Here is a 26,319-nt window from a genome sequence, read left to right as displayed (position 1 = left end):
TTATCTTGTGTCTTGTAAATCAGACAAATGAAACAGGCCGGTGCCCTGTTCGGTCCTGGGCAGCGATGGATTCGGCTGCCTGAGCAGAGCACATTTGTTCCGATTTTGCAGATGGGAAAGCAAAGGTGTGGATGTGCTAAAGGTCTGGTCCAAGGTCACGCTCAGAGCTGTGCCTAATTGGCCAAAATAGATGCAAAGAGAGCAGCTGAGTGTGTTGGATTTGGGTAACAGCTATTGCCAGGTGAAAAACCCAAAACACACGGGAGAAAGGCGGTGGGAGGAAAAAAAGTAAGAAATGTGTTGTTTTGAAATTTGCCCAAATATAGCTTTTCAACTCCGGATTTGAAAGCGGAGCAACGTGTTTGTTGTGAGCCCATCAAACATTTCTGTTAATTAGAAATGATTTCTTTGTTCGTTTCCTTTAGTTCCTGGAGGATAACAATACTTCTTTTTGCCTTGGGCGGCTTCAGAGCTCAGGATGAGGGTTTTGGAGAGCGAGTCGCAGCTGGAGGGCTCAGCATGGTCCCCTTTGGGGACAGATGTCCCTGTCCTGGACTGGCCATGTAGGACAAGAGGTCAAGGTTATAACGAACAACATAATTTTACTCTTATTTAAAGAAAAAAGCCCCTGGGCACATTTCCTTCGGCGTGTTCCTGAAGACGCGGGAGATGGGATGCCTTCAGCAGGTGATGTGGGAGTACGGTTGAGTTAAAAGCTTTTAAAAACTTGTGGCTTATTCATGCAAAGTGGAAAATGAATACAGATTAATGGCTAAAAGCAGAGAAAGTTTGTCCTGGCGGTACGTGCTCGGCTCCCATCCCTTGCAGGGTGAGGGTACCATTCTGAGAGCGTGATGGATGCGGCTTTGAGCACCGAAAGCACCATTTCTGCTCCTCCTGGTGCTGCTTTACATGAAAATAATGTGAGATAAGACGTGTGTGCATGGAGGGGGATGCGGTTGCTGTCTCTGTGATTAGTCTGCGTCAAGCTGCAACAAGTGGGTGGGATAAACCTGGGGAAGAAAGACAGCAAGTGGGGGGACTTGCTGGGGTTCTGCATCTGGGTTTGGCGATGGTGGCAGGAGCTCCAGCAGCTCTGTGGCAGTTTGGGGGAATTAATATTTGCAGCTGGGTGTTTGTGGATGCGTCGTCCTTCCAGGAATCGTGATGTGGACGGTCTTTTTTCCAGTAACTCTCTGAGATAATGAGTTTAATGCAAAAAACAGAGAGTCTTGAGGGAGAAGAGTTCAGGGAACTGATCTGTCCTGGGGGACCAGGGGATGCTCAGGCAGATGAAAAGGATGAAACCCTGGGACGGGAGATTTGGGGCTGCAGGAGTTTGTGACCACTGGTGGGTCAAGAGCCAAAATATTGGCTTAATAGTAAGCTTGGCCTGGCCTGGAACGCAAAAAGAGACCTATAGCCCTGAGTTAATGAGAAATGGGATTGTTCTGAGCAAAACTGAACATTTTAGCTTGTCTTTAACCATGAAAAAAATGCTTGCATTTTATTTTTAACACATCTGCTATCTGGCAAATGCTTTAGCCTTTAGGGGCAGCCAGGTCCAATGCCCAGTGCTGGGGATGCTCGGAGCTTGGCAAGGGTGTGAGGATGTGCTGGGGGCAAGCTGTGGTGACCTGGAAGGGGAGCAATTGCGTTAGAAAGCCTGAGAAAGGGGATGGGGTTGGGTAGGGGGGCTGCAGGAGCTGGAGACCCTGGGCTCAGTGTCTTTTTGGTGCTGAAGGGAAAAGATCCCTCTCTGCTTGGGATGCACAGAGAAGATAGCTTCTCGGTTTCTGAGATTTTGTGCAAAAAAAACCCCAAACACCTACTCATGCTAAAAAGCTGGGTTTGCTCGCCGGTTTGCCTCTCTTGGCAGCAAGCAGAGCTGCCGGCAGCTTCCTCGGGAGGGGAGCAGAGCCCGCCGAGGGGCTGCGAAAGATTTCTGAGCCCCGCTGCAAGCAGCCGGTGCAGGAGGAGTCGGTGGGACGGTGCCCGTCCCTGTGCCGGGCTGCTCCTCCATCCCGGGTACCGCGGGGAGGGATGCTCAGGGGGTCGATGCCCACGTTTAGCTCCCCGATTGCGGAGTGAGACCCGCAGAAGGAGCAAGTGTGCGTGTGTCAGTCAGCATCTCGAACCAATGGGTGCCTGGTAGGAGGTCTGCTTTCCTCGGTGCTCGCACCCAGCCTGGGGCTCCTTCTGCGACTTGTGTGCGTGTGTGTGCATGCGTGTGCAAGGAAAAATCAGAGACACTGACTGCCTGCTCCCGTCTCTCTCCCTCTCTCCAGCTCGCTAACTCAGTCTCCCTCCCTCTGCAAACATTGGATTTAAACCTGCTCAGAATTCAGTGCAGACGAAAGCAGCGGCAGCAGCAGCAAGCAGCAAGCAAATCAGCCGCTAGTCTACCGCAGCTCCAAGATGTACCATCCTGCCTGCTGGATCGTCTTCACGGCCACAACTGCCCTGCTCTTCATCCCAGGTAGGGCAAAACGCTTTTTCTCCAGGGGCTGGGGAGGGGAATGTGGAAAGCCGAGCGGCGCGGGGGACCCGGACTTCATGCACATTGCGCACGAACGCACACAAGCAGGCAGGCAGCAAGTCGCTCTGCAGCAGGGAATCGCCAAGTGCTTCCAAAGAAACGGGGTTCAAACAGCCATCCCTGTCCCCCGTGGCAGGGCTGGCCCCCCGGGGCGAGCAGCGAACCACATGCACCCAAACAGTTCTGGTATCTGCGGTGGGGCAGGCCGGAGTCTGTCCCCTCCAGCAACCTTTGGTGTAAATGGTGGGGTCACAGAGCTTTTTCACCTTCAAAGTTGGGCACCTCCTGTGCCCTCCTGTGCTGTCACGCTGTCCCTGTACTCCCCCTCACCCCCGATTCCACACAACGCAAACTCAGTGCCCACCCCTCGCTCCCTTTTGCAAAGTGAAAACGAACCCCCCAATCTGAACACCCGGCGGGGGGAATGCATCGGGCTGTGGGAAGGGTGCCACAGCCTCTGTAAGCCGAGCAGGTGGTTCCCAAAATATGGGTTCGCCTCGTCCCCATGGCTTGCCCTGCGGGGGGAGATGCTGGGGTTTGGATCCGACGCTGGCTCCGTGCTGATGCTCGGTGGGGCAGCAAGCGCAGCCCTGCGCTGCATCCGTGCGGAGGAGCGATGGGGGCGGACAGCAGAGCTGCACGCTGCGGGGGGGAAGAAGTCGCTGGCTCTTTGGTTTTTTTTGGGCGATGATGTGCACTTTTAGCAGCTGAAAAGATCACGGTCCCTGTGCAAGTCAGATGGGGGCCCGGTGTTGAGGCTCAGATGCGATCTTAACCCCAATGTGTATTTTTCATGAATGTCAGCGGGAATTATGTTGGACCCAGGAAGGCAGGGAAGAGGCACAGCTATAATTTCAGCAGCTTTCTTTCCGTGGTTTAGTTACAGCGCTTTGCTGTGCAGGCTGGCGTGTGTGGGAAGAGGATGAGGCTGGCGGGGGAGAGGTTAGCTGTGTCACAGCTGGAAAACAGCTCATTCCACAGCTGCGACGAACACGAGGGGACTCGGGCTGGAACTTGCTTTTGGAACCATCCAGATCCTGGTGTCCTATGGCAAAGTGTTGCTGGCAGCAGGTACCAGAGCCTGGGTACCAGTGATGCTCTGTGGAATTGCAGGGGGAGGTGACGTGTTGGCCTCCCAGGGACGTGCCCTGTGTCCCCTGGGGTTTGTTGGCTGGTTGGAGAGACTCTGATGGCAATGCCTCCAATTCAGCAAAGCCTTGAACCAAAATGGTGCACCTGTAATTTAGCACGTGAGCGTGAGAAGCGGCTGCGTGAGCTGCCCGACTTTGCCAAATGCAAGGGGTTTTTTAGTTGAAAATATTATCTTGAACCTGGCATGGGGGCAGCTTTGCCTCACCTGGCTGTAGTGAGCAGAATGTTGGCTCTTTCACTTTCCTGCTAGATGGGGTTCCTCTGAATCAAAATTGCAAAGAAATGGATGCAAGGCAGCCGTGCAGGTCAAGTGGGAGGACGTGTGACACTCGATGGGCTGTCGTCAAGGTGTCCTCAAGCTGTGGCAGCTGGCAGGGGCTTGATGGAGCATTTGTGGTTTGCTGGTGCCCTGCTGCAGTTTCCTCAGGCCTGGGCTAGCTCTGGTATCTCTTTGTGCCAGAGAAGGAAAAGGCCCATGCATTTAAGCCCCTAGTAGCTTGGGAGAGGTTTCTTGATCTGCTCTTACGTGGTTGTAGCTTTCCCTTCTTATTTCTATTAAGCAGCAATATCTGCTTTGGCTGGGAATGTCCCCTGAGCCAAACCAGCCCAGGACTTTGCCCAGTTGGGTTCAGCCCTTAATCCATCAAGCTGAAACCTGCCGTCTGCATTAGAGCACGGAAGATATTCCCGTGCACTCTTGCGTTTTGCCTCCTTGCCCCTACACCGATCACTTTCTGCCTCGAAGCACCGGATTTTGATACCTCCTCTCCTTTTTGTTTTCACGGTTCTAACACAAGTCATGTTGGCAAAGTCTCCCTCAATGGCAGCCGGTGCAGAGGGAAGGCGAATGGTCCCTGCACCTTCCCAGAGTGTTTTTTGGGGGGCTGTTTATGATTTTGTAGGAGTAGTCCCACGTGTGTGATGCAGGTGATGCTCCCCCGGGGTACGCAGAGGCTGCTTGTGAAGCGCCAACTCTTTCTGTTTTTATCCGAATCCTGCAGGAGTTCGCACGGGGTGGTTAAAGTGAGAAGGGAACCTGCTTTTAGAAGGTGTAATTAGAGTGAAGGGAAACATCACAACTTGAAGGCTCCTGCAGAAAATAGCATCGCAAAAGTTATTATTAGCTGTAATAGCTTATTTGCCAGTTTTTTTCTCTTTCTCTTGCTCCCACCCCTGTTCTTCCCCCTCCCTCTTACTTTTGTTAGGAAAGATGCATTTTTCCCATCGGGGCTCACGTCGTCTCGTTACCAATTTACTCTTGTGGAATCTAAAGACATGAAAGGTTAATGCAATAATGAAACCCTGACCCCTCTGGTCATAGATAGCGTCTTACTCTGCAGCTTCTTATTTCTTTGTAAGACAAGTTTCCATCCAAAATAATTTCAAAGACTTAATGCTGTTGCCTTGGGGGAGGTGGGTTCCTGGCCATCAGTTGCTCTCTGGGTTGGGTTCTTCCTGATGGGAATGATGCTGAGGATTTTTAATGAGTCCAGCGCTGCAGGATGGAGGGGTGGAACGGGTGATTTAATTGTCAGGCCATTGGCAAATGCTTTGAACTGCTGGGCATTTTGGGTGCTGTTGTTTTGAGGGGAACCAAGGGGGGCTGTGATGCGCAGGAGGATGAATTTGGGGCAGTGGGGAGTACATTTGGCCAGTGTGCAGTTACGATGTGACATCATGGCTCTACAGGTGGCAAAAATCAATGCGCATCAGCTTCTTCAGACATTTATATTGCTGCCTGTGCTGGGCGGTGAAACAACTTGTCATGGCAGCGGCTCCTTTCAGAGGCCAGAATTCAGGCGGTGCAGGGTGAGATGGACAATCCTGGTTTTTCATTGCTGCTTTCTGCATCCCCAAACTGAGACTCAGGCTGTGCATCCTCTCACCTCCCCCATCTCATCCTTGCTTGGGCAGCATCACCTTATTGGTGGTTGTAAATCCAGTCTGAAGTTAAGAAACAGGTGTTACAGGAATTAAAAACGCCTGTGATGTGGCCATCACCCCTTTCTGGCGGGGGATGCCGGACTGGCAAAGGGCTGCTGATCCCTGCGACTGAGCCCGAAGAATAAGTACCTGGAGCACATTAGTTCTGCTTTAGTGTCATTTCAATATGAGCGAGAGGGACTTCAAGGGATTTTCTGTGCTCTCCCAAAGGCCGGGGATAGTAGCGGATAAGGCAGCAGAGCCGTAAATCCTCCATCAGTCGGAGATGCTGGGGAAGGAGATCGCAGCATCGTCAGCCCAAAACCACTACCTGCTCTTCTTCTGCTTGACTCTTGGGCTGTGTTTTCCCTGTCAAAGGTCTGTTCCTCCATCTCCTGGCTCCCAGGACAAGGAGAAAGCTGGTGTCATCCTTTTGGAAGGTGTTTTCATTCTGCTGGGGAGGAGCAGTGCTTGCTCTCGTTTCCAAGTGACGGGAGGACGGGCACACACAGATTTTACTTTGTACAAATCCCCACAGCACAAGTTTTCAAGAACAATTTGCTCTGGGGGCTGCAGGTTGCGGGGCTGGTGGCTCTTGGCTTCCAGGGTGCCCCAAAGTGGCGAACCTTGTGTTTTCCAGCAGCTTCTCTGACATTGGCTCCTTTGTGCGTTCACTAGTCGCAGACGGCCGGGTGAAGGAGCTTTTGCTGGTGCGAATCCCTGGGAAAAACTGAGAAAGAAGAAATGTTTCAAAGGTGCCGATGGGAGCTGGGTACCTTAACCGCTGCCTTTGAAAAAAATCTTCCCCAAAGGCTTGAATATTTGGTTATGGTGAATTTTGAGCTGCATAAACAGCTGTCTTTGTATTTTATGCTTGAATATGCAGTTTGAAGTTGGTGCTCAGTTTGGTTAGAAACTAAAGTTGCTGGGTGAGGAGAGAGGAAGGAAACCACCGGGACGCTGCGATGAAACCCGACGTGTGTTCGCAGGAGGAGCAGCATACCCAGGAGGGTCCTGTTGCTGCAATGAGGCAGGGATAGAGGACAACTTGTGGGGTTTCTTTCTGTAACCTCCTCCACAACCCTGTGGTCAGCCTAGGCTTTGCAGCTGTATCTTTTTCCCGTCCCAGTTAGGCAAAGCTGGACACTGGTCCCCATCTCTTCTTACCTTCTGGCCTGAGCATCCCCTGAGATGCTCTCACCTCCTGCCGTGTGCACGATGGGGAATGATCTCAGCTGTCACACTGCTTCTTTTTGTTTAAACTCAAAAATAATAACAGCTTTGCTGCAAATCTCAGTTATCTCGCCCTAACGAAGGCACAGTACTTATAATTACCAATGCAGCAACAGCACACAGAGAGACGCCTTTGACACTTGCTGCTCAGTGGGTGGGTTTTTCCAGGGAACTCCTCTTCGTTTCACACTTGGAGGAAAGAAACATTTTCCTGCTTGCTTCTCAAGAGCTGTGGGACTGCATTATCGCCCTTGAAGGGTGACCAAGCGCGGTGGTTTGCTCAGTCTAGGGAGGTAGGAATGGCAGGGGATGCATCGCCCTTGTGAACTGATGGAGCCCAGATGTTGTGGGATCCAGCTGAGTAGGACCTTGGAGCTGCTGGGTTCTCACTCTAGTCCTGGCTTAGGCTTAGAGAGCATGGGGTGACAGAGGACACTGTTTTGGGGTGTTGTTTTGAGTTGTGTGGAGGTGCTGGGCTACTCCTAGGAGGGACAAGGGGAGGAGTGTTCTGCAGAGGAGTCTCTTTGAGATCATCTGAAGCAGGGAGTGGTTGCACGGTCACAACAAGCAGGGACTGTGGTTTCAGGGGATTTCTGGAAAAGGGTCTTGGTGCTTTTCCATGGATCTCATGTCCTCCATGGGCTGAGTTTCCCAGGTGGACACACCAGCCCTGGGCACCATGAAGCTGCAGGGACCCATTGATGTGTCAGCATCGAGAGCATCTTTCCTGGGAGGAGCCATTTTGGGGGAGCTGGACCTGTTGTGTGTGCGGCAGAGTCATGTGCGCGTTGAACACGTGCGAGATGAGGCAAGGAAGGGTGGAAAAGAGAAGAGTTATTTTTAGTTTTACTTTTCTGTGAAATCAGCGCTGGCAAAAAATGCTGGATTGACAGCTCTGGAGACTGAAGTGGGCTGCAAATCACAGGGAAGGGGTGACCCAGCAGAACCCCCTGTGAGCTCCGTGCCTCAGGATGGGATGTTGGGACCGGACCTCATTGGCTCAGACTGTCTGGACAGCAAAATCATGTGGGGTACTTGTTGTGTTGACCAGGGCTGTATGCAGGTTGGGATTTTATGCAGAGGATATGAGCTTCCTGGGGACAAGCTGAGGTTACCTGTGCTTCATGTGGCTTCATCCTTCATGGCTCACCCTGTGGTGAGCTCTGCAGCTTCATGAGGACCATGGGCTTCCTTCTGCTGCAGCAGGACCGTTGCCATTTCCACTAACCAAACTGCCCAGGCATGTTTTTTCCCGTGCTCCTTGCAGAGCATGGAAAAAAAGGTTTTCACATGCCCTCAGAGCTGCTCTGAACTGGTGAAAGTGGGGGAAACCTGCCTGTCCCCACCGTGTCCCCTCCGAGCAGCGTTCCTCTGCTGCCCACCCCCCAGCCCATCGCCTCCTCTCTCCCAACTGTTTACTTCTGCCTTTTGTTTCCTGGACTTGTTGCTATGCATGCGGCGTGTGGAAGGAGCTCCAGCGAATATAGGCCACACTTTGATTGTTCAGCAGGCTGGAAAATGATGATTATAATTTTTGACAGAAGGGAAGGCGAGGTGGGGGGGGGGAAGGAGATCTCTGGGCTTTCAAATCTGCTCTGTCATAAGCAGGATCTTGCAAGGGCCTTTCTGATGACTTCTCCCGCCCCGAAGGAAATGGCGTTTGCATAGCAAGAGGGGTTAGAGGAAAAATTCCTCTCTTCACAAGGACAAAGCAGCGCTTCTCTCCCCAAGCCTTCCACCTTGTGTGGCGGTCCTGTCACAGTGCATAAGGGAGACATGGGTGGTGTTGGCCAGTAACTGAATGGGAAGCACCCGAGAGAAACCTGGATGGTGCTAAAAAAACCCCGATCCCTGTTAGATCGCACGGGTGCATCCTTGGTGGTGCGGCTGCTGTCAGAGACTGCCAGCCCCCGGGGACGCCAGCATTAAGGTCCTAACAGCCAGCTTTGTGCAGAGCATCCTCAGACTGCCTGGAAATGAAGCCCTAAAGTCCCTGTAGACTTATCTCAAACAGGCAGCTGCATTTGGGGTCACATCACACGAGGACCTGTGTTGGCGTGAGCCCATGGAGACCTCGGCTGCTCCCTCCGTGCCCCTTCCTGACCCGGCGGTACAGACTATCGCTGTTGGCATTGGCTGCACGGTCCCCGTTTATTTATTCTATTTAATAACACTGGCTAATTTCCACTTCTTTTTTTTTTTTTTGGTTTATTTTAATGCGATCGCTTCTAATGAGGCTAATGACATTTAGTCTCCACAGCGGCGCATTTTAATCTGGTCACCGAAATGTCAGCGCCAGGCAGCCACCTCCTATCTGCCCATGACAAAAGGCACCGTAGACAAAGGGGCTCTGTCCCCTGCTTATCTCCTGCCTTCCAGGGATGGAGTGGGACGTTTGGCAAAGCCACCATCCCTCTGTTCCCTCCTCTGCTGGCACCGGCTGCCAAACGCTGCGAGGGCGAAAGGCGAGGGCTGCTGGATACGCAGCATTTCGAGGTGAGCTGGCGTGACATAATTAATCAGATGGCAAAAAACTCTGAGCAAAGTTAGCCCTGATCTGCAGGGAAATCTGTCAAACAGGTCATTGTGGCACTTTCCTGTCCCTCTCTGCCCATCCTTTACCACCACTCCTTGCCATGCTGGTCTCCTGTATGGGGACTCCGTTGTGTTGTACTCAAGTCCTCTCAGGGATGTTGAACCTTAGAAGCCTGAGCCGTTTTGCTTAAGAATGAGGCCTTTTTTCTGCAATCTGGGCCCAAATGCAGCTGAATTTGATCTGTTCTCCTTTGATCTCTCCCTCCCTCTCCATTCTATGTACCAGGAATGGATGAAGATTAAAGTTTGCAGCTTCTGAGCAAACTAGGTTGCTCATCACCGCATGATACCCAATTACCTGCTGATACCTCAGGAGTGAGAAGGTATTGATCCTGCTTGGATTTGAACTTGTTGAACCAAAGAGTCTGGATATTTCAAATCTGTAGCTCAGGACATGCCATTTCCTTTAGGAATCAAAGCTGTGTTTCTGCTCCCCCTGGTCCTTGGGGCTGATGAGAGGTGGGTCTGTTGTCTCTGTCACATGGGAAATGTCCAAGAAGTGATAAATAATAGCATCTATACCCTCCACAGTACAGGAGGGATGTAGATGTAATGACTTCTGTGATGTACGTGAGGAATATCTCCATTTTACTCAAAATGAGTCCCCAGAAGCTGGTGGTTTTCTGTGCTTCTGACTTCTGCTGCCTGTCGTGTTCCTGACCAGAAATAGCCTGTCAATTCAAAATGAAAACAAAAATTCTCCCCAAATTACCTGCTGCGATGGGGCCTGAGGGACCGGATCGAAACGTTTATTACTGAAACTCAGTGGTATCAGGTCTCGCTCTTGCGTAGTGGTTGTTTCTAGTGGATCTTAAAGCACTTTACGGAGAAGAGAAATTGCATTGTCCCTGTTTTTGCAGACAGAGAAGCCAAGGAATAAAGAGGGGAAATAACTTGCCCGAGGCATGTGCAGAGACATGTGTTAAAAGACGTGTCGTTGCTGTAGCTCCAAATCTGAAGTGGAGGTTTCTGCACGTTTTTCCTTGTGAAACAGTGAGTTTCGGCTTCCTCCTTTGCGAAACGCAGGAGAAAAACTGTGAGATTAAGACCTTGGGTCATAAAATCCTTGTGCTGGGCTGACACGGAGCTAGAGCATCACTGGGCTCCTGGGCTTGCACTTATGTGACCGTCAGAGCAAGTGATGTCCTGGTTAATGTCACTGGCAGGAGGGGCTGTGCCCCACTTCAGACAGCCCTGTCTGGAGGGAGACAAACAAATTTAGGATTAACAAGAGACTTAGTTAGTCAAGGAGCACTTTCCACTGCTCTTGAATTGGTGAGAGGGCAGCGTGTGCTTGATCCCCCCACCCTTTCATGTCTCATCTCCCAAGGTCTGAGAGTGATGATCTCTGAGGTGAAACCCAGAGGAGAGCAGAGAAGAAATTCTCAAGCACGCTCTTCACTCAACTCTTGGGCTCAAAATGGAAACGCTCTTTGCGATTCAGCGGAGAGCGCGTGTTTGTCCCCACGGTGCCTCTGCTTTGCGCGCTGCTCCCATGCCTTCGCCAGCCTTTCCGTATCCTCGGGATGCTTTATCTTTATAAAGTAGCAATAAGTGGACAGTGCAATATATTTCACTTTTAATAAGGTGTTGCCAGTTGCACACACTCCGCAGAGCAATTAGTGTCAAAAGCAGCTAAGCAATGGCGAGGAGCCGTAATTCCAGTGTTTACCGGGCTGGAGGATTTATGGGCAGACGTTGGGGGCAGCTGCGGTCGCAGCTTGGCTGGAGATACGGGATGTGCTGTGCTCCGGCTTTCAAACCACATATCTGAGCTGCTGAGAGTCCTGCCAAGTTGTGGCAACTCTTGAGACAGAAGCCCAAATGAGCCACTGCTGCTTTTTGGTTTTCTATCCCAGACATCCAGGACGTGTTGAGCAAAGAGCTTCAGTGAGCTCAGCCTGGGGAGGTGCTCGTCTCTGCCTCCTTCCCGTGAACTGAACATCTCCTGCTTTTGTCTGGGGACTCTCTGATCATCACAGGTTGTACAGTGCAGTAGGAAGGCAGTTTTTATAGACTCTCAGTGTGCTGATCTCTCTGCTGAGGCAGTCAGCTAAGAGATGCTGCCAGAGCCTCCTACCTGCATCTAACCAGGCTCACAGTGGCTCTCGGGGCGCGAGTTTCCAGAGGTTTGGCTGGCGGTAGCTTTGTGGGTGGACAAATGCAGCGTTACCCTAAAGAGGTGGTGGGGACGGAGGTGCCGCTGTGCCTGGCGGCACAGATCGGGCTGCAGACGCTGCAGTTCCCATCCCGCCGGAATCCACCGCGGGGAAGCAAACTCGGTTTGTGTCAGATCTGATTTTGGGGCTCTGAAATCAGCCCGTCGGAGAATGAATGCGAAAGCGCCGGCTTGCAGATGCTAACGAGCGAGGCGTGATGCCGGGGATGGGTTTGCATCCCCCTGGTCCTCAGATCTCCATGCACCCGAACCTGCAGCTCACGTCATTCACCATCCCGGCAAAACTTTCACCTTCCCCCATGGGGGAGCAACCAAAGCATTTGGTGTCTAGAATGAGCACAGGCAATATTTCTGAACCCGAGGTCTGCTCCTCCTTTCCCACCCCCTGCTTCTCGGTTCAATAAAGTCCCAGCTTCTCGGGTTTGTTCTCCGAATTGAAAGCCTTCCATTTTCGCACCTCTGTAATTGGTGCTATCTGTTGAGAGAAACTCTGCAACTCCAGCCAGCCAAGGTCAGGAGGAGCTGAATTGAATTAAAAGGAGCAGAAATTGGTTCGAGGTGGGCAGAGGGCCGCGGGGAGAACTGTGCAATTTCTCTCCTCGGGGCTCCTGATGAGCAGAGCGAGTGGCAGGTTCCCATCTCGGCCCGTGGGGGGCTGACACCGGCCCACCCACACCGCAATCCGCACACCGACGTGGGCACTTCTCGATTGAAAACAGGGAAATGAAACCCAGCGTCTCCTCCTTTTATCCGGGCAGCGGGACAGGGCTCTGCGCCTCGGGTTCCTTGGCTAGGATGCTGACAACTGTCACTGAAATGACCTTGCAGTGATTAAATACAGCAAGAAAGGATGTTTTTAATAAAAAAACCTAAAGCTGCGATGCAAGCTGATGACTAGATTTAAGATGCCGTGCACTTAATCCTACCAGTAACTCAAACACAGGCGGAAAAACCCTAGAGCTGTCGGATTGAGTTAAGGGTGAGCATCCTGGCGTCTGGGTCATGGTCTCTGCTGACTTAAGTTGGTGTAAAACCGGAGCAGTTTCAGCCAAAGCCAGTGGATTTATAGCCTTGTGGTGGAGCTGTGGCTGGAGAGTGTGCTGGGAAGTGCCACGGTGTGAAGTTGTCTTAGGGGAATAGATGCGATGCTTATAACTCTGACAGAGCTGCTTGGAAATGTTCCCACTATTTTTTTTTTCTCTTGAAAAATGACTATTTCTTCAGCCACAGAATGTATGAGCGCTCTTCGCTTGGCTCTGGAAAGTTTGCTTGGCTTGAGGATGCTGTTTCTAGGAGCAGGAGGGGACCTGTTCCAGGATGGGAGTGCTGTGACCTCCAGTCCCTGCTCTGCCCTCATCCCTCAGCCCTCACAGCATCTCGCTTCCCCAGGCCAGGCTGGGCTGCCTTTCTCTTTGGAAGCTCTTTTCCTGGGTGTATAATTAGTGTTTTTAAAGGATTTGGCCCCAGGTCTTCCCCAGCCTAGCAAAATGTCCTTGGCTCTTCAGAAATAGAGCGGCGCTGGCTTGGGGAGCGTTCAGAGGAGAGTGGCTCCAACAGGAGAGCGCAGAAATGCGGGGGAGGCATTTCGAATAGGTGAAATTTCAGGCAACAAGGGAACAATTTTCCACCCACTTCTGAGCTGGAGCGAAGCCCTTCCAGTCTCTTCTTTCTCTTGCTTCCCAGCTGGGCTGGCACCGGGGATGTGCCATTTATTAGAAGCAGCGAGAAGGCACGTGGCCAAGGTAGCCCTTGGAAGATGCCAAGCGCGGGTACCCCAGCTGTTTGGAGGGTCTCAGAGGATGTCCCCAACCCTGGTTTTCCCCCCTGGGGACACTCGGTGCTTGTGGTCTTGCTGTCCCCTGCTCCCATCCTCGGGCAGGAGAGGAGCCACCGGTGCGGCTGCGTCTGGCAGAGCGCCCTGTGACCGCCCCGGGCCCTTGCTCTGCCTCTCTCGTAATTTATACAAGAGCAAGGCAATGTTCTCTTTTAAATTGACAAAGGCAGAGAATGGAGCCCGGGAAGCCCTCTGACCCTGGAGCCCTGGTCCATGAAAATTACAGGCGCTGTACAGCGCGTTTCCTCTTGATGTACTTGCAGTGGGGAGATGCTGGTTAATTTGCCAGGACTCAGAGGTGACCCGAGTTTAATAAAGAGGATTAATGGATTTGAGCTAAAGGTCTCGCCTGTTTTGAGCTGATAGCCTTCTCCTTCGAAGATGCTACGGCAAGGCTCAGGCTCTTGCAGGGAGAGGCGGAGGAGGCTCGTTTAAAGGAACACGCTGCTGTGATTTCCTCGGGGGTCAATTAGCAGAGCCTGGTACCCCGACCCTGGCTCCCCGGACAGCCCTGTCCCCTGCCTGTCATTGCAGCCTCCAGAGATGCACGGGAGCAGCGAGACTGGTCCAGGATGTCCCCATCCCTTCCCGCCCCCTGGACACATGTGCCATTCCTGGGGAGGGGACACGACTGGGTGCCTGAAGGTGAATGGCATGACAGCTGGATGCAGACCTTTTCACTCACATTTTGGGGGTTGTTGTGTTGAATTTGAGCTCAGAACCATCGTTTTTGCAGCCAACCCCGTGCTGTGGCTGCTTTAGGCAGTGCTGACGTTACCCAGACCAGTTCGTGTTTCGTACCAAGTCCAGCAGTGCTTCCCACAACGATTTATCATCTTCCCTGACTCTGGCAGGTTTTTAGGGACAAAGATGGGTACCAGGAGACTCTGCAGCAGCAGGAACCCTTGGAGCAGCAAAGGAGGCGGTTTGGCTCAGGGTCTGGATGCCTGAGCTGGGTGTAGGTTTCTAGGTAGGATGGAGGAGGAGTTTCTTGCCTGCATCTCGCTCCCTGGCGATATTCCCGTAATAAGTCAGTGAAGTTCTTTGGACAGGAGCAGCGAGGGAGCAGGCTGATCTCCCTGCTGGGAAAATGCGTGCGCGATCGATGCAATCAGCCTCCCCGTCAGGTCCTTTTTGGGTTGGATGGAAGAGATGCTCTGGCTGAAACCCATTTATTGAGTGGAGAAGGTGCGATGAAATTACAAGCTGTAGCTTTTACCAGCTGCTGGCTTCTGCCTTGTCTTTTTTCTTAGCCAACAGCAAACCTAGTATTATGAAACGTTATTCTCTTAAAACCCCGTTTCTCCTCTTTTCAGAGGGGTAGGTGAGCACACAGCAACTCATCCTTTGGCAGCCATGGGTAAAAGTGTTGAACAAGAGATCCCGATGTGGAGCTGGCTCACCTCTAAACTACTATTTATCTCTCAATAGCTGAACACTGACCTCTCTTACCTTGATGCTCATCGGGGAAATCTAAATTAACCCTTTCCTTGCAAAGCTGAGCATCAGGTCAGAGCCGAAGCCGTTTGCACTCCCCTCCTAGTGAATCCCACAGCTCTTTAGGGCAGGAGGCGAAGGTATTAAATGTATCGGGCAGAAATTAAGTGCGGGAACCTGAATGAATGATTCAGCAAATGCAGGGGAATGTGATGCTCTGTTCTGATGGATCCCGATCGCTGCTGATCGCAGCTTCAAGTGGAAACTCCGTGGGGAGTTTGTAGGGGCGCGTGTGGCTGCACGAACCCCCAGCATCATTAGGAACAAAGTCAAATTTTGTCCATCCGAGCGTGCGTTTTGGTGACTTTAGGCTGATGGAGGCTATTTTTTTTGTCTGAAAACTGTGTGACTCATGGGGAATTTTTCCCTTTATAAGCAGGCCTGTTTTCAAGTTAGTGCTGAAATGAAAAAAAAGGAGAAAAAAATAATGAGTTTGCTGTCATTTAATCTCTCGTACTGCTCCTAATAACCAGAGCTCGGTGCGCTGGGCGGTCTGACAAATAATCTTTAATGCTTGTAAGTGGCTGGGACTTGGGTTTTATCTCACGTTTGCTTCCTCCAGCAGCATCACCGCTGTACCATCCTCTTCCTCGGGAGAGGGCTGTGTCCCTGCGTGTTGTGGTGAAGGTTTTCTGATGTGACATGAGATCTGCCCTTGTCCTGCGTTAATTTATTAATATTTTGGGCTCTGGGGACCAAATTCAGCTGTGCAGTAGCTGGGTGAAATGTGTATTTTGGTCCGTGAAAGGGACCCCAGTATTACAGTGGGGTGAGACCACACCTGGAATCTTGTGTCCAGTTGTGGCCCCTCAGTTCCAGCAGGACAGGGAACTGCTGGAGAGAGTCCAGCGCAGCCACCAAGATGCTGAAGGGAGTGGAGCATCTCCCGTGTGAGGAAAGGCTGAGGGAGCTGGGGCTCTGGAGCTGGACAAGAGGAGACTGAGGGGGGACTCATTGCTGGGGATCAAGATGGAAAGGGGGAGTGTCAGGAGGATGGAGCCAGGCTCTTGTGGGTGACAACCAGTGACAGGACAAGGGGCAATGGGTGCAAACTGGAACACAGGAGGTTCCAGTGAAAGAGGAGAAGCAACTTGTTGGGGGTGAGGGTGGCAGAGCCTGGCCCAGGCTGCCCAGGGGGGTTGTGGAGTCTCCTTCTGTGCAGACATTCCAACCCGCCTGGACACCTTCCTGTGTAACCTCATCTGGGTGTTCCTGCTCCATGGGGGGATTGCACTGGATGAGCTTTCCAGGGCCCTTCAACCCCTGACATTCTGGGATTCTGTGGTTTACACCTGAGATTGTTATCACCGCTGGGATTTTATACCTGAGATTGTCATATATTATTTAATTTGGTGCTGGAGATGAGAAAAGCAGTTTTTGGGAAGGAGATGGGCAGAGCATCCTCAACCCTGATGCTCACCTGGTTTTACCTGGAGCAGCTCCATGCTCCGACCCTCCCCGCACTTGTTCTGTATATTTCCCCCCAATAACCATCATCCCGGGCAGCAGACCTAGCGCGAAATTGCCGTTCACCTCTGCAGCAGGAGATTTAATTATCATTAGCTGAGCTTGCAGAGCTCCACGTGGCGTCGTGCAGCTGCGAGTTTATCTTGGCCTTTTAAAAATCCAGCTGCAATATAATTTATTATTCCCCCCATCCCCACTTTCCTGTGTTTTTATTCTTTGTCCCTTCCAAAAGCCGCTTCACCAGCTGGTGACCACGGTGCATATTTGAAAATGGACAAAAATGCATATTTCAAGCCCAGTCTCTCCCCAAAACTGCTGCCGTTTGTTTGCATCAACTACTTTCTGCAAAACTTTCATTTTTTAACCCTAAATAGTTCTTTTTACCACTGAAAATCCACTTTGGCTGGGAATCCCCTCAGCCTTTTGGCCAAATCCCTGGCATGATGAACTTTTCCCGTGATTGTTCCCATTCCTTCCCCGGCCGCCCCACCCGGCCCTCGGAGCCGCTTTCCCCCCAATGCCAATAAAGGCAAACAAAAATTAAATCTATAATTATCATTACTAATTCCACTTAATTAGTCACAAGCCAGCAGCCAAATTGGCTTTCTCATAATTATCAGATAAGCAGTAAGCACATCTCATAGATTATAATTAACACTGCTTAATTAAAATCTAATATACATACACCCTTTCCTCAGCATATGCCTAATTGGGTTCACAAACAAGGGGGTGTCAAGGTCCCATCCCCATCGCTCCCCCAAAAGTTGGTTTGATGCCACTTTAGCGTTAAATTGGTGGTGGGGCGGGATGTTCTTCGCTTTGCTTTAAAACTCGCTCAAGATACTCTCCCGACTTAACTGTGTTTTATTATTATTGTTATTGCTCCAGCTGTGACCTCTCCGTAATCCCCCGTCTACGCCGGGCTCTGCAATAATAAAGCAGCTTGAATAAATTACACTTTCAAAAGGCGAAGGCCGGATTTGGGCGCTGAGCTCTGGAAATTGATGTCTCTCTTATTTCCTTCTGATTTTCCCAAGCGGGGTCGGCTCCGAGGCTGCGGTGAAGCCTTTTGCATCAGGGGAAACTCTTCCCTTTGCTTGCACCCTCCCTGGCCATTTATATTTCTATAAAAACTGCTCTTTTGTCCCCATTGCCATGGGGACAGCAGCCATGGGGTCCAAGAAGGACCTTGGTCCAGTGCTGCCTCTTGGGGCTATAATTGCACTTTGTTCCCTCCCTTTTGCAGAGAATCTCTTGCCTATTTGGCTGCCTGCAAGAAGCAGAAACTCCTGATAGTGCTGATTATTAATTAGATCATTTGCCTGCCAGTTTTTTGCTGAGCTAATATCTGACTAGCGAGTTGATTCACTGTGGGGGATTTGCAAAATTGCGATTTCCGTCTGAGAGATGCTGAGCTGAGCTCCTTGCAGCTGGGGTGGATGGGGATGCTCCTTCTTCAGGACTGGAGCATCACCCTTGCGAGTGCTGGTCCATGGGGATGAGGAGCTTCCAGCTCTGGAGCATCGCGGCTGTGGGCGATGCGAGGGCATCCCATGATGCGAGCTAATCTCAAAAGGCCTTTAACGCGATGGCTGCAGAAAGCAAAAGCTTGGCACGTGTTCTGGCGTCGGGGGAGGATTTGCGGATTAGAGATGTGTAATTGTATGTAGTGCGTGACAAAACAAAATAAGTGGCAAAAAGAACTCCGTCGTATTAAGAATTCAAAGCCAAGCGTTAAGCTTTTTTACGTTAAGCAAAAAAAGGTGAGCAAAGTGCACAAGGCAAAATCCTCTTTGCTCTGTGTGCTGGGGCATGAGGGATGCTCATCATCCGCGGGAATGAGAGCGACCAACCGCTTCCCAAAACTTTCCCTACCCAAAACTTTCCCTACCCATGTGCCAGACTTGGATGGATTTGCTGGCCGGGCATAGATTTGGAAAACGAAGGCGAAACGCGGCCTGAGCTTCCTGGCCGGTTTTCCTGGCCATGTCGGCGTGTTTGGAAGAGCCAGATGCCTGGAGCCGGTGGTTTGGTCCAAACCCACGGCAGGAAGGACTCAGCTGAGCCCCTGGTCCGTGCCGCCGTGCAGTTGAGCATCTCAGCAACCGGTTGCTCGCGAGCTTTTCGCGAGGCAGCCATACGCTTTTTTTTTGCTTCCGCGGGGATTTCTTGCCATCATAAGATCTCAGATTAAGTAAATAATTTCACATTAGCTTAATTAAGCCTAATAGACTCATTAGTTCACTCTGCATGCCGTTCCCAAGGGAGCGATGGCCGGGAACCGTGAAGAGATGCTTGCAGAGAAGTCCTGTGCTGTCTTGAAGGTGGGCGCTGGCAGCAGGGAGCTCTGCTCCTTGGCTCCAGGAGGTTCAGAACTTAAAAATTCACATTTTTGAATCACAGACAGGGCTTTCCTGCTGGATTCAGGGCTCACTGGTGGCCCAAGTGTGGCTGCGTTGGTGGGTGCGGTGTCCCAAGCTTGGTCCAGACCATCCCCTGATGTCACAACAGCCTCTGTGTGCTCAGGGACACTTCAAAATGCCTTGAGCGTGGTCACCCCGTGAGAGCAGTTTGGCAGCCCCCTGGGGTCAGACTTTGGGGTGAATTTTTTGATGCTTTTGCTGCACTTCTGTTATTTCTTCCTGGTGCTGGCTCCATGAAGCCAAGAGGTTTGTAAGCCCGCCATGTCCGTGCTCAGCGGCACAGGGAAGAGCCAGGGATCCCCATGCGATGGTTGGGTTTGGACTGTCCCTCTGGCAGGTGGTGGCAGGAGCAGCTCCTGGATGGTGCTTTGCCCAAAGCCACAGGCAGGGGACACGGAGTGGCCAGGAGGGGACAGATGTTGAACAGAGCAGCAGATGTGCGGGGAAAAAGGCCGTGGCTTCCCCAAACAGAAGGTGATGGGGAAGGGAAGGAGCTGATGGAAGCTAAAATGTGTGTGCACGGGTGCTTGCCAGGGGAGGGAGCGGATCTGTTTGCAGCAGGGGAGGCTTTTGGCTTTTCTGTTACCTGGTGGAGCGTGGTACTGAATCGTACTGTGGTGCGCAGGACGTTTTTATGATGCATTTTGAAGTTACATCAAGGGCATTCGAGAGCAGGTGGATAGGCGACCTCTTTTGGCATTTGCATAAATCTAAATAAATAAAATAAAGCGGAGAGAGGACGGCAGGGACCTGCGGCTCTCCTCATTCTAGTGGCGTGTTTCCATCTCCCGCACACAATGCCGAGGAGCGGAAAGCACAGAAGAGGGAGGTAGACATCTGGTTTCCCTTTCAAAAGTGTTGCCTGTTCTTTATTTATAAAGAAATGATTGTATTTAAAGCCAATACTCATCTCTTGTACCAGCAGAAGAGCAGAGATAGGTGGATAGATTAGAGGGAAGTGGGTTGTGCATATAAATAGGAGTTAATTGTCTGACTCTGCAGAAGTGGAGAGCTGACAGCATCCCTTAAGCATCAGAGAGGCCAACTTTTGTTATATTTGTGGGTTTTTTTTGAGATTTGTGCCTCTGGATCCCACCTGTAGCTTTTTGCTTTGCTGGATGGGCATTGGGGTTCAGCCCTGGCCAGCAGGGATGGGAAGGGAATAGATCAAAATGCTAAATATACCCAGCTGGAGCCAGTGGTAACCTCCAGCCTTCTACCTGTAGAAGAACAACACGGTGTTTCGTTTTGTTTTGTTTTATTTCACAAGAAAAATCTTCAGAGCCCAAACTGTCACTTTGGAAATAATTCGTGGCTGAGGATTTCAACACCCACTCCAATGATATTTTATTCTGACCCTAAACAAAATCAATACTTGGTGGTTTTTTTTCCCTCCTCCTTTTTCTTCTTCCTTGAGAAAACAGTATTTTTCAGCTCAGTGGAAGAAGAAAATAGATTCTGCCCAGTGTTGTTAAAAAGATATTATAACCAGTGTCTCTGGAAGTGTAAAAAGTACATGATCTAATATGTCTGAAACAATTTTGAAAAGGCTGCTTTATTTAGGATAATGGAGCAGCAGCAGTAAACCTCATAATCTTCCCAGATAAAGAGTACAGCGGGAGGGTTCAGAGCTGCAGCTTTTTGCCCTGAATTCTCTATGTGTTTGCCTCTTAGAGGTTCAGTGCAGGATGGTGGTACCCACCCCATGGAGGGGATTGGGGCTCTGGGATGCAGGAGCATCCCTGGGAGGGTTTAGGGCAGCAGGGGGTGTCTGTGGCACGGCTGCTGTGTCTTTCAGAGGTTCCCAACCTCTGAAAGCAGAGAGGAGCCTTCAGCAATATTGTTCCGTCGGTTGCTCTTCTCAGGAATTACAGAGAAACTTGTTTGTCAGAAGGGAGGAAAAAGAGGGGAAAAAAAAAAAAAGGAGCCTGCTGAATTTGAAAATAAATTATAAATTATTTTTTAATAAATTATGAATACATTTTCTCTGTCAGGATTTGAGACTCTGTGGTCTGATCAAAAAGTTTCCGAGCATGTTCTCTCCCCACTTACTCAAATGTAGATGTGTGCATTTCTGCTCCTGATTTTATTTCATTTTATTTTTTGATGAATTTTTCACTCCGCCAACAACAAGCACTTTGTTTGTTCTTTGACGGGCACCAAGGGAGAGAACTTTTGAAATCGTGCTCAAACACTTCACATGCGATCGGGGTGAGCACTCCGGGGATGCTCTGAGCCACCGGCATTTGGATGGGGAGCAGGGAAAGGGCCAGGGATGATGGATGGAACTGCTGCAAGGTGGGCTTGCCGTGGACCTCCAGCCATGAGGATGCTTGTGGTGAGGAAGCAGTTTCTTGAAGGTCTTTCCCCAAGTCCTGAGGTCTGAAATCCCTTGAAGAAATGCGACGCTGCCTTACCGGGTGTTTTTGCATCCTCTTGTCTACACGCCCAAGCTTCCAAGTGTCCAGGTTTTGTGTCTCTGCTCTGGCTTTTGCTGCTCGGGTGTGGGTCAGGACCTGGTTCCCCACAGATGGTTTCTCCAGCTTCCACCCACGACTGCTGCCCAGCGGCACGTCCTTGGGCTGGAGAAAAGGGACGCTATTAGCCTTCCCTTCCGAGGATGACAGGGGCAATCACTCTTGTGGATTTTAATTAAAATGTTTAATTAAGCACAGTTCTTGTGGGCAGAAAAGTTAACGCCGATCCTGGCTGAGTCTCCAGACTTGGAGTTGGTGGAGGAGGAGGAGGTGGGCAGGGAGGATGACGATAACGATGCGTTATCATTAGAGAGCTCTCGAGCAGGAAGGGCAGGAGACAACCGCGGTCACGGTGACACGTGTGTGTGCTGGTTATTGATTCCTCTCCAGTGCCACTTAGAGGGGAATGGTGGTTTCTTTGGATCTCCTGCCATCATAGGCTGGTCCTTTCCATTTTCCATCGCTCGTCTTCTTCAGCCTGAGCTGCATTGCAACCCCCAGGTCCTTCTGCTCAACTAATCCCTTCCCAGCACCTGGGATTATTCTGTCCCTTTTGGCACTTTTCCTTGCTTAATGTCATAGATGCTCTTCAATATTTTGAAGAGCATCTACTGCTCCCGTGGAAACAAAACCCTGAAGTGTGTTGAGGTTTGTAGAACTCATAGTAGAAATCCCAGGGTCAACAGTGCCTAAAGTTGCAGAAGAGCCAGGGCAATGGCTGGACTAATTAGCTACTGTTAATTGTACTACGACAAAGAGAAGATCAGCAAGACAGGACCTGTCTGTGCTGCGTTCAGACTCTTTTTGTCTATTGCCTTCAGAAGCACAGGTCTTCATGCAAGTACATCCACAACTTTAAAAAAAGCGTCGGAAACCAGTTCCTGAAATAGATTGTGGGGAAGGAAGGAAGGGGATTAAAAAAAATAGCAAATCAGTGCAATGTACAGCCTTTCTCCAGGGAGCAATTACCAGCCCGAGAAAAAGCTATTAGTGCTCCTCTCCCTTAAACGACTTTCTATGTGTGTATGTGTCCCTGTCCCCAGCCTGGGGACACCTCGCAGTGTTTCTCCTCCTGCTGCAAAACTCGACAGGGTCGAAACCGTGTGAAGCGGCAGTGATATCCCTCTGCCCCTTTTTGTGCTGCTGTGGGTTGGGGCTCGAGATATTTCCACCACAAAGCACCTCTCTTTCTCACCATGTGTGGCCAGGAGGCCCCATGCCCGTTAACTTCATTAATACCTAATAGGATTCTACCATTTTCTTTATTTCTAAGTGTTGTCCCTTAATAGACACTGTGTCCTCGCTTATTTTGTCATAGAAGGTGCCATGTCAAAGCTCAAGCACGTTTCTTTCAATCTTTGGGGAAGGGGTGCTCCTGGGAGAGCTGGGCTTTGAGGACTCCTGTGTCACTGGCTGTGGGGTGAGTTCTCAATTTGGGGGTGATAGCTGTAAGTTGAGGGCTGGTGGCCAGTGTTATTGAGAAGCTGAGGAGCTTCTTAGTAACAATAATAACAATAATTATAGGATATAAGAAATGAGAAGCTGAGATTGCAGAGCAATAGGAGGACTGAGAGGACCAGGGTTAGCAGCTGGAGAGTGATGTGGTTTTGTTATCCAGTCAACAACCTCATGGAGTTGGGGAATATTTAGCCGTGGTTGGTGGGAGCCCCAGGGCAAGCGGCCGAGGGTTTTACAGCCAGTGGCTGGGTGTGAAAAGCCGGGGGTCACCCAGAGCTGGGGACACAAAGTGCTGTCACCGGTCCCCTGGTTGGCGCTGGTGCCGGGGTCGGCCGTCTCCATCTCAGAGGCAGGCTCCTCTGCTTCCCCTCTCCGTGGCGATCGCTGACGTGTTTATTCCTCTGATTAATGAACTCTGCAAATTAACCTCCACGCTGCTCTATAATTGCTATTAAGGCTTCAAAAATCACTTAAGCGTTTCCGGCACTCGCGAGCCCATTCCGTTCGGCCGGCCAGCCCGGCGTGCTGATTGCAGGGAGATAGAGCCCGGCTCCTGACCTCCACGTTTACAATTAATTATTGCATTCAGCACCCAAATTACCCCCGGTCTCCACGTGCTCAGCTTTATCTCTCTGCACACACAGGCTTGGCTTTTAATTAAAGGCCCTTCAAATTAAATGAAAACAAATTCAATTATTGCCTCTCATTGGAACAGCTCACTGCAGACTCCTGACTATACTTCTTGTACGGAGAACCTGGGGAGTGCAGGTCTCCCATAATCCAGTCTGCCTAAATTTGCCTGGTCTGCTGTTTTCCTTATCATCGTTTGAGCTGTTTTCTCTCCGCTGGGTCAGACGTGGCCTTGACTTGCAGAAGAAGCTGAGTTTTAAATGGTATTGCCCTCTCTTGTCCTTTCAAGGAGAAGATGCTCTGGAGGGGTGGGACCATCATCATTAGTCTTCATTTGTGCTGCAGTGGAAGGTAGAGAACCCCAAAAATGAAAGTTTGGCCTCTTTGATGCTGGTTATATGATTGCCAGGCAGTGGGATGGTCCCTCGCCCAAAGGGACTATGGTGTTCAGAGCTGTACATTGGAGCATGGAGTCCTCCTCCGAGGTCTTCTTGAAGGGGGACATGTCTCATGGGAACAAGGGCAAAAATTTTCCAGAAGCATTGTGACTTGGCATTATTGTAGCTGGGAAATGCATCACAAGTTAGTGTTGTTTTTGATGGCCTTCGGTGTGGCCAGAAACAAGTGGCTGAGAAGGTTTCACAGCAGGTGGACACCTCGGGAGAGCTTGGCTCAAAGGTAAGCTCTTGGCTGGAGACGAGCTTTGTTTAACCCAAATAGTGCCTTCTGACCCTTAGATGCCTTTTCAAGCGATGTCCTTGCTTCCCTGCTCCATCTGCAGCACTATGCACAGGTTTTCATAGCTAGTAAAGCATCTATCTGTCCCACATTCTAATGACCCTTTAAAAAGTCCTTCTTCATTTCCTGTGTGAAGGAGAGAGAGAGAACGTGGCTCTGGCACCGCTCTGCCGAGTCGTTCTGTCCCGGTTATTATTTTCCTCCCTTTGCAGCGTTTGTGGCATCATCTGTGCTGGCAGGAGCTGGCAGGAGGGACCAGCTCCAGCCCGGCCGATGCGGAGGGGGAAACCGTCCAGCGTGTGGAGGAGGGAAAACCAAAGTCATCGAGTGTGCCCAAAACCCAGAATGATAATTGGTGTCCAGGGTAAGACTCTCTGGTGGTGTAAATCAGCAAAAACTCCGCAGCGTTTTGCCAAGGAGCATCAGTGGATGATCTGCCTCATTAGCTTCACCTATGGAAAGCCCTTCCTTGCTACTAAGGGCTGCCCGTGCCCGGAGAGGGTGGGTGGTGGGTGAGGGCACAGACACCGGGTGGCAATGCCATGGACGGATGCTCTGCCAGCACGGTTCAGAAAGCACCGGCCTCCTCTTGCCGCAGCAGCCAAACTCCTCATAACCCTCCCGCTGTGCCGAGCCTCTCCGCGTGCCGCTCTGTATGGTAATAACGGGAGATTATATTGCTCTTTAAAAGGCTGCAGTGATCGCTGTTTTATTTTGCTCGCAGCCAAGCGCCGCTGCCTTGCAGTGATCGAAGTTTAGGATCTGTGACCGCGCCGCCGCTCGGCTTTCCCCTTCGTCTGCTCCCTGCCGGGAGCTTCCCCTATGTCCCTTCCTCACTGCTGGGCTCTCTGATCACTCGTGGTGCGATGTCACCCGGTCCACTGTGGTGACATCCCTTTTCCTGCAGCTGCAGGGAATGTGGATTTGGAGTGGCAGCCTCTTTTTCCCATCTGAACTGGGGTGCTGCCCAGCATCCTGCCGGGGGGTAGGAGCATCCCGCCAAGGGGTAGGAGCATCCCGTAGCATCTCCGTTGAGGCTGCATGTTTTGCTTTTCTCACCCTTTTCTCTTTGCCTCTGACCGGTGCAAAGGCATCTCGGTGACATGAGCAACCTGCTTGGCTTTCTAGTCCGAGGCAGGCTCAGGATGGCTTCGCTGCCTCTGTGTGCTGATACCCAGCTGCAGAGAGAGCGAGAAGCACCTAGAAATAAGTATGGACTCCGTCCTTCTGTGCAACTGCTGCAAGGGGAGGAGAGGGCGGCAAAACCGGTGGGAACGGAGAGATTGAAGAGCCTGGAGGCGAAGGAAAGGGTGGTAGGGATGGGATGAGAGGCGGTGAGAATGGATGCAAGGGGGGGGACTGCAGAGGAGCAAGCACCGGAGAGCCAGAGTGAGCTCATCTCGCTTGCCCGTGGGGTGCCGGGGCTGAGCGAGACGGCTCTGTTGGCATTTAATTTATTGGTGGACACCACGTCCCATAGCTCGGAGCAGGGAGGGTTTCAAAGCCAGGCATCGCTTTGTGTTTTTTTATGGGTTTTTTTGCTACCACCCGGTGTTTGGGCAATTATTAGTCTAGAGCAGTCGTGGAGGATTTTCTGCTTCAGTTCACGAGTTCCCCCTTGCTGCACAAACACTCTGGTGGGGAACTGATTTTCTCTGTGATGTTCCCGCAGCCGCTGAGATGTCAGCTCGGCGTCTGGGGTACCGCAATGAATGTCTCTTCCCCATCAAAACCATCTGTAGTGCTTTAATAACACGGGGTGAGACCCGAAGGTAACGCTCCTGTTGCAGCTGAGGATTAAGATAGGACGTCAAGGGTTTGTGTCCGAGGGAATCATGCTTTTCCCTTGCCCGCAGCATCTTTCCATCAGTGCACAGCACGGTTCGCACCTTCGGGCTGCAGCTGGGGGAAATTAGGCAGAAGGGGGAAAATCACTTATCTGAAGATGGGTGGTCAGAGAGACATCCTGACAGAGTGTTTTATCAGTCTTTTTTTTTCTGGATGTTTGCAGTGGGTAGAAGAAACACAGAGGTCTGAGTTCAGGTTTTACTGCAGCCGGGTATTTTATACAAGCTGTGGGGGAAAGAAAAAAGTTATTAGGCATTTTGGAAAGTGTTTGTTTTGGGCAAGCGTTTGCCTTGAGAGGCCCATTACCGAGCGCGAGCCTGTACTTC

At 51.1% G+C, this 26,319-nt stretch overlaps 1 protein-coding gene across 3 annotated transcripts in view; it reads left to right on the top strand.

Annotated features, from left to right (window-relative positions):
• Positions 1-26,319, top strand: part of OPCML (opioid binding protein/cell adhesion molecule like) — a 291,768-nt gene that overhangs the window by 44,447 nt on the left and 221,002 nt on the right. Inside the window, exons 1-2 of one of the 3 annotated variants that reach the window (XM_065040481.1) lie at positions 1,886-2,028; positions 2,289-2,479. In XM_065040481.1, the coding sequence (XP_064896553.1) occupies positions 2,419-2,479 (61 nt within the window). In that variant the 5' untranslated portion in view covers positions 1,886-2,028; positions 2,289-2,418. Of the gene's footprint in view, positions 1-1,885; positions 2,029-2,193; positions 2,480-26,319 lie in introns of those variants that run through there. The other 2 variants (XM_065040482.1, XM_065040480.1) reach the window with 2 other exon arrangements.

The sequence above is a fragment of the Columba livia genome, chromosome 24 (genome assembly GCF_036013475.1).
Source record: "Columba livia isolate bColLiv1 breed racing homer chromosome 24, bColLiv1.pat.W.v2, whole genome shotgun sequence".
Taxonomy (NCBI): Eukaryota; Metazoa; Chordata; class Aves; order Columbiformes; family Columbidae; genus Columba; species Columba livia.
This window is presented reverse-complemented; position numbering and strand designations above follow the sequence as displayed.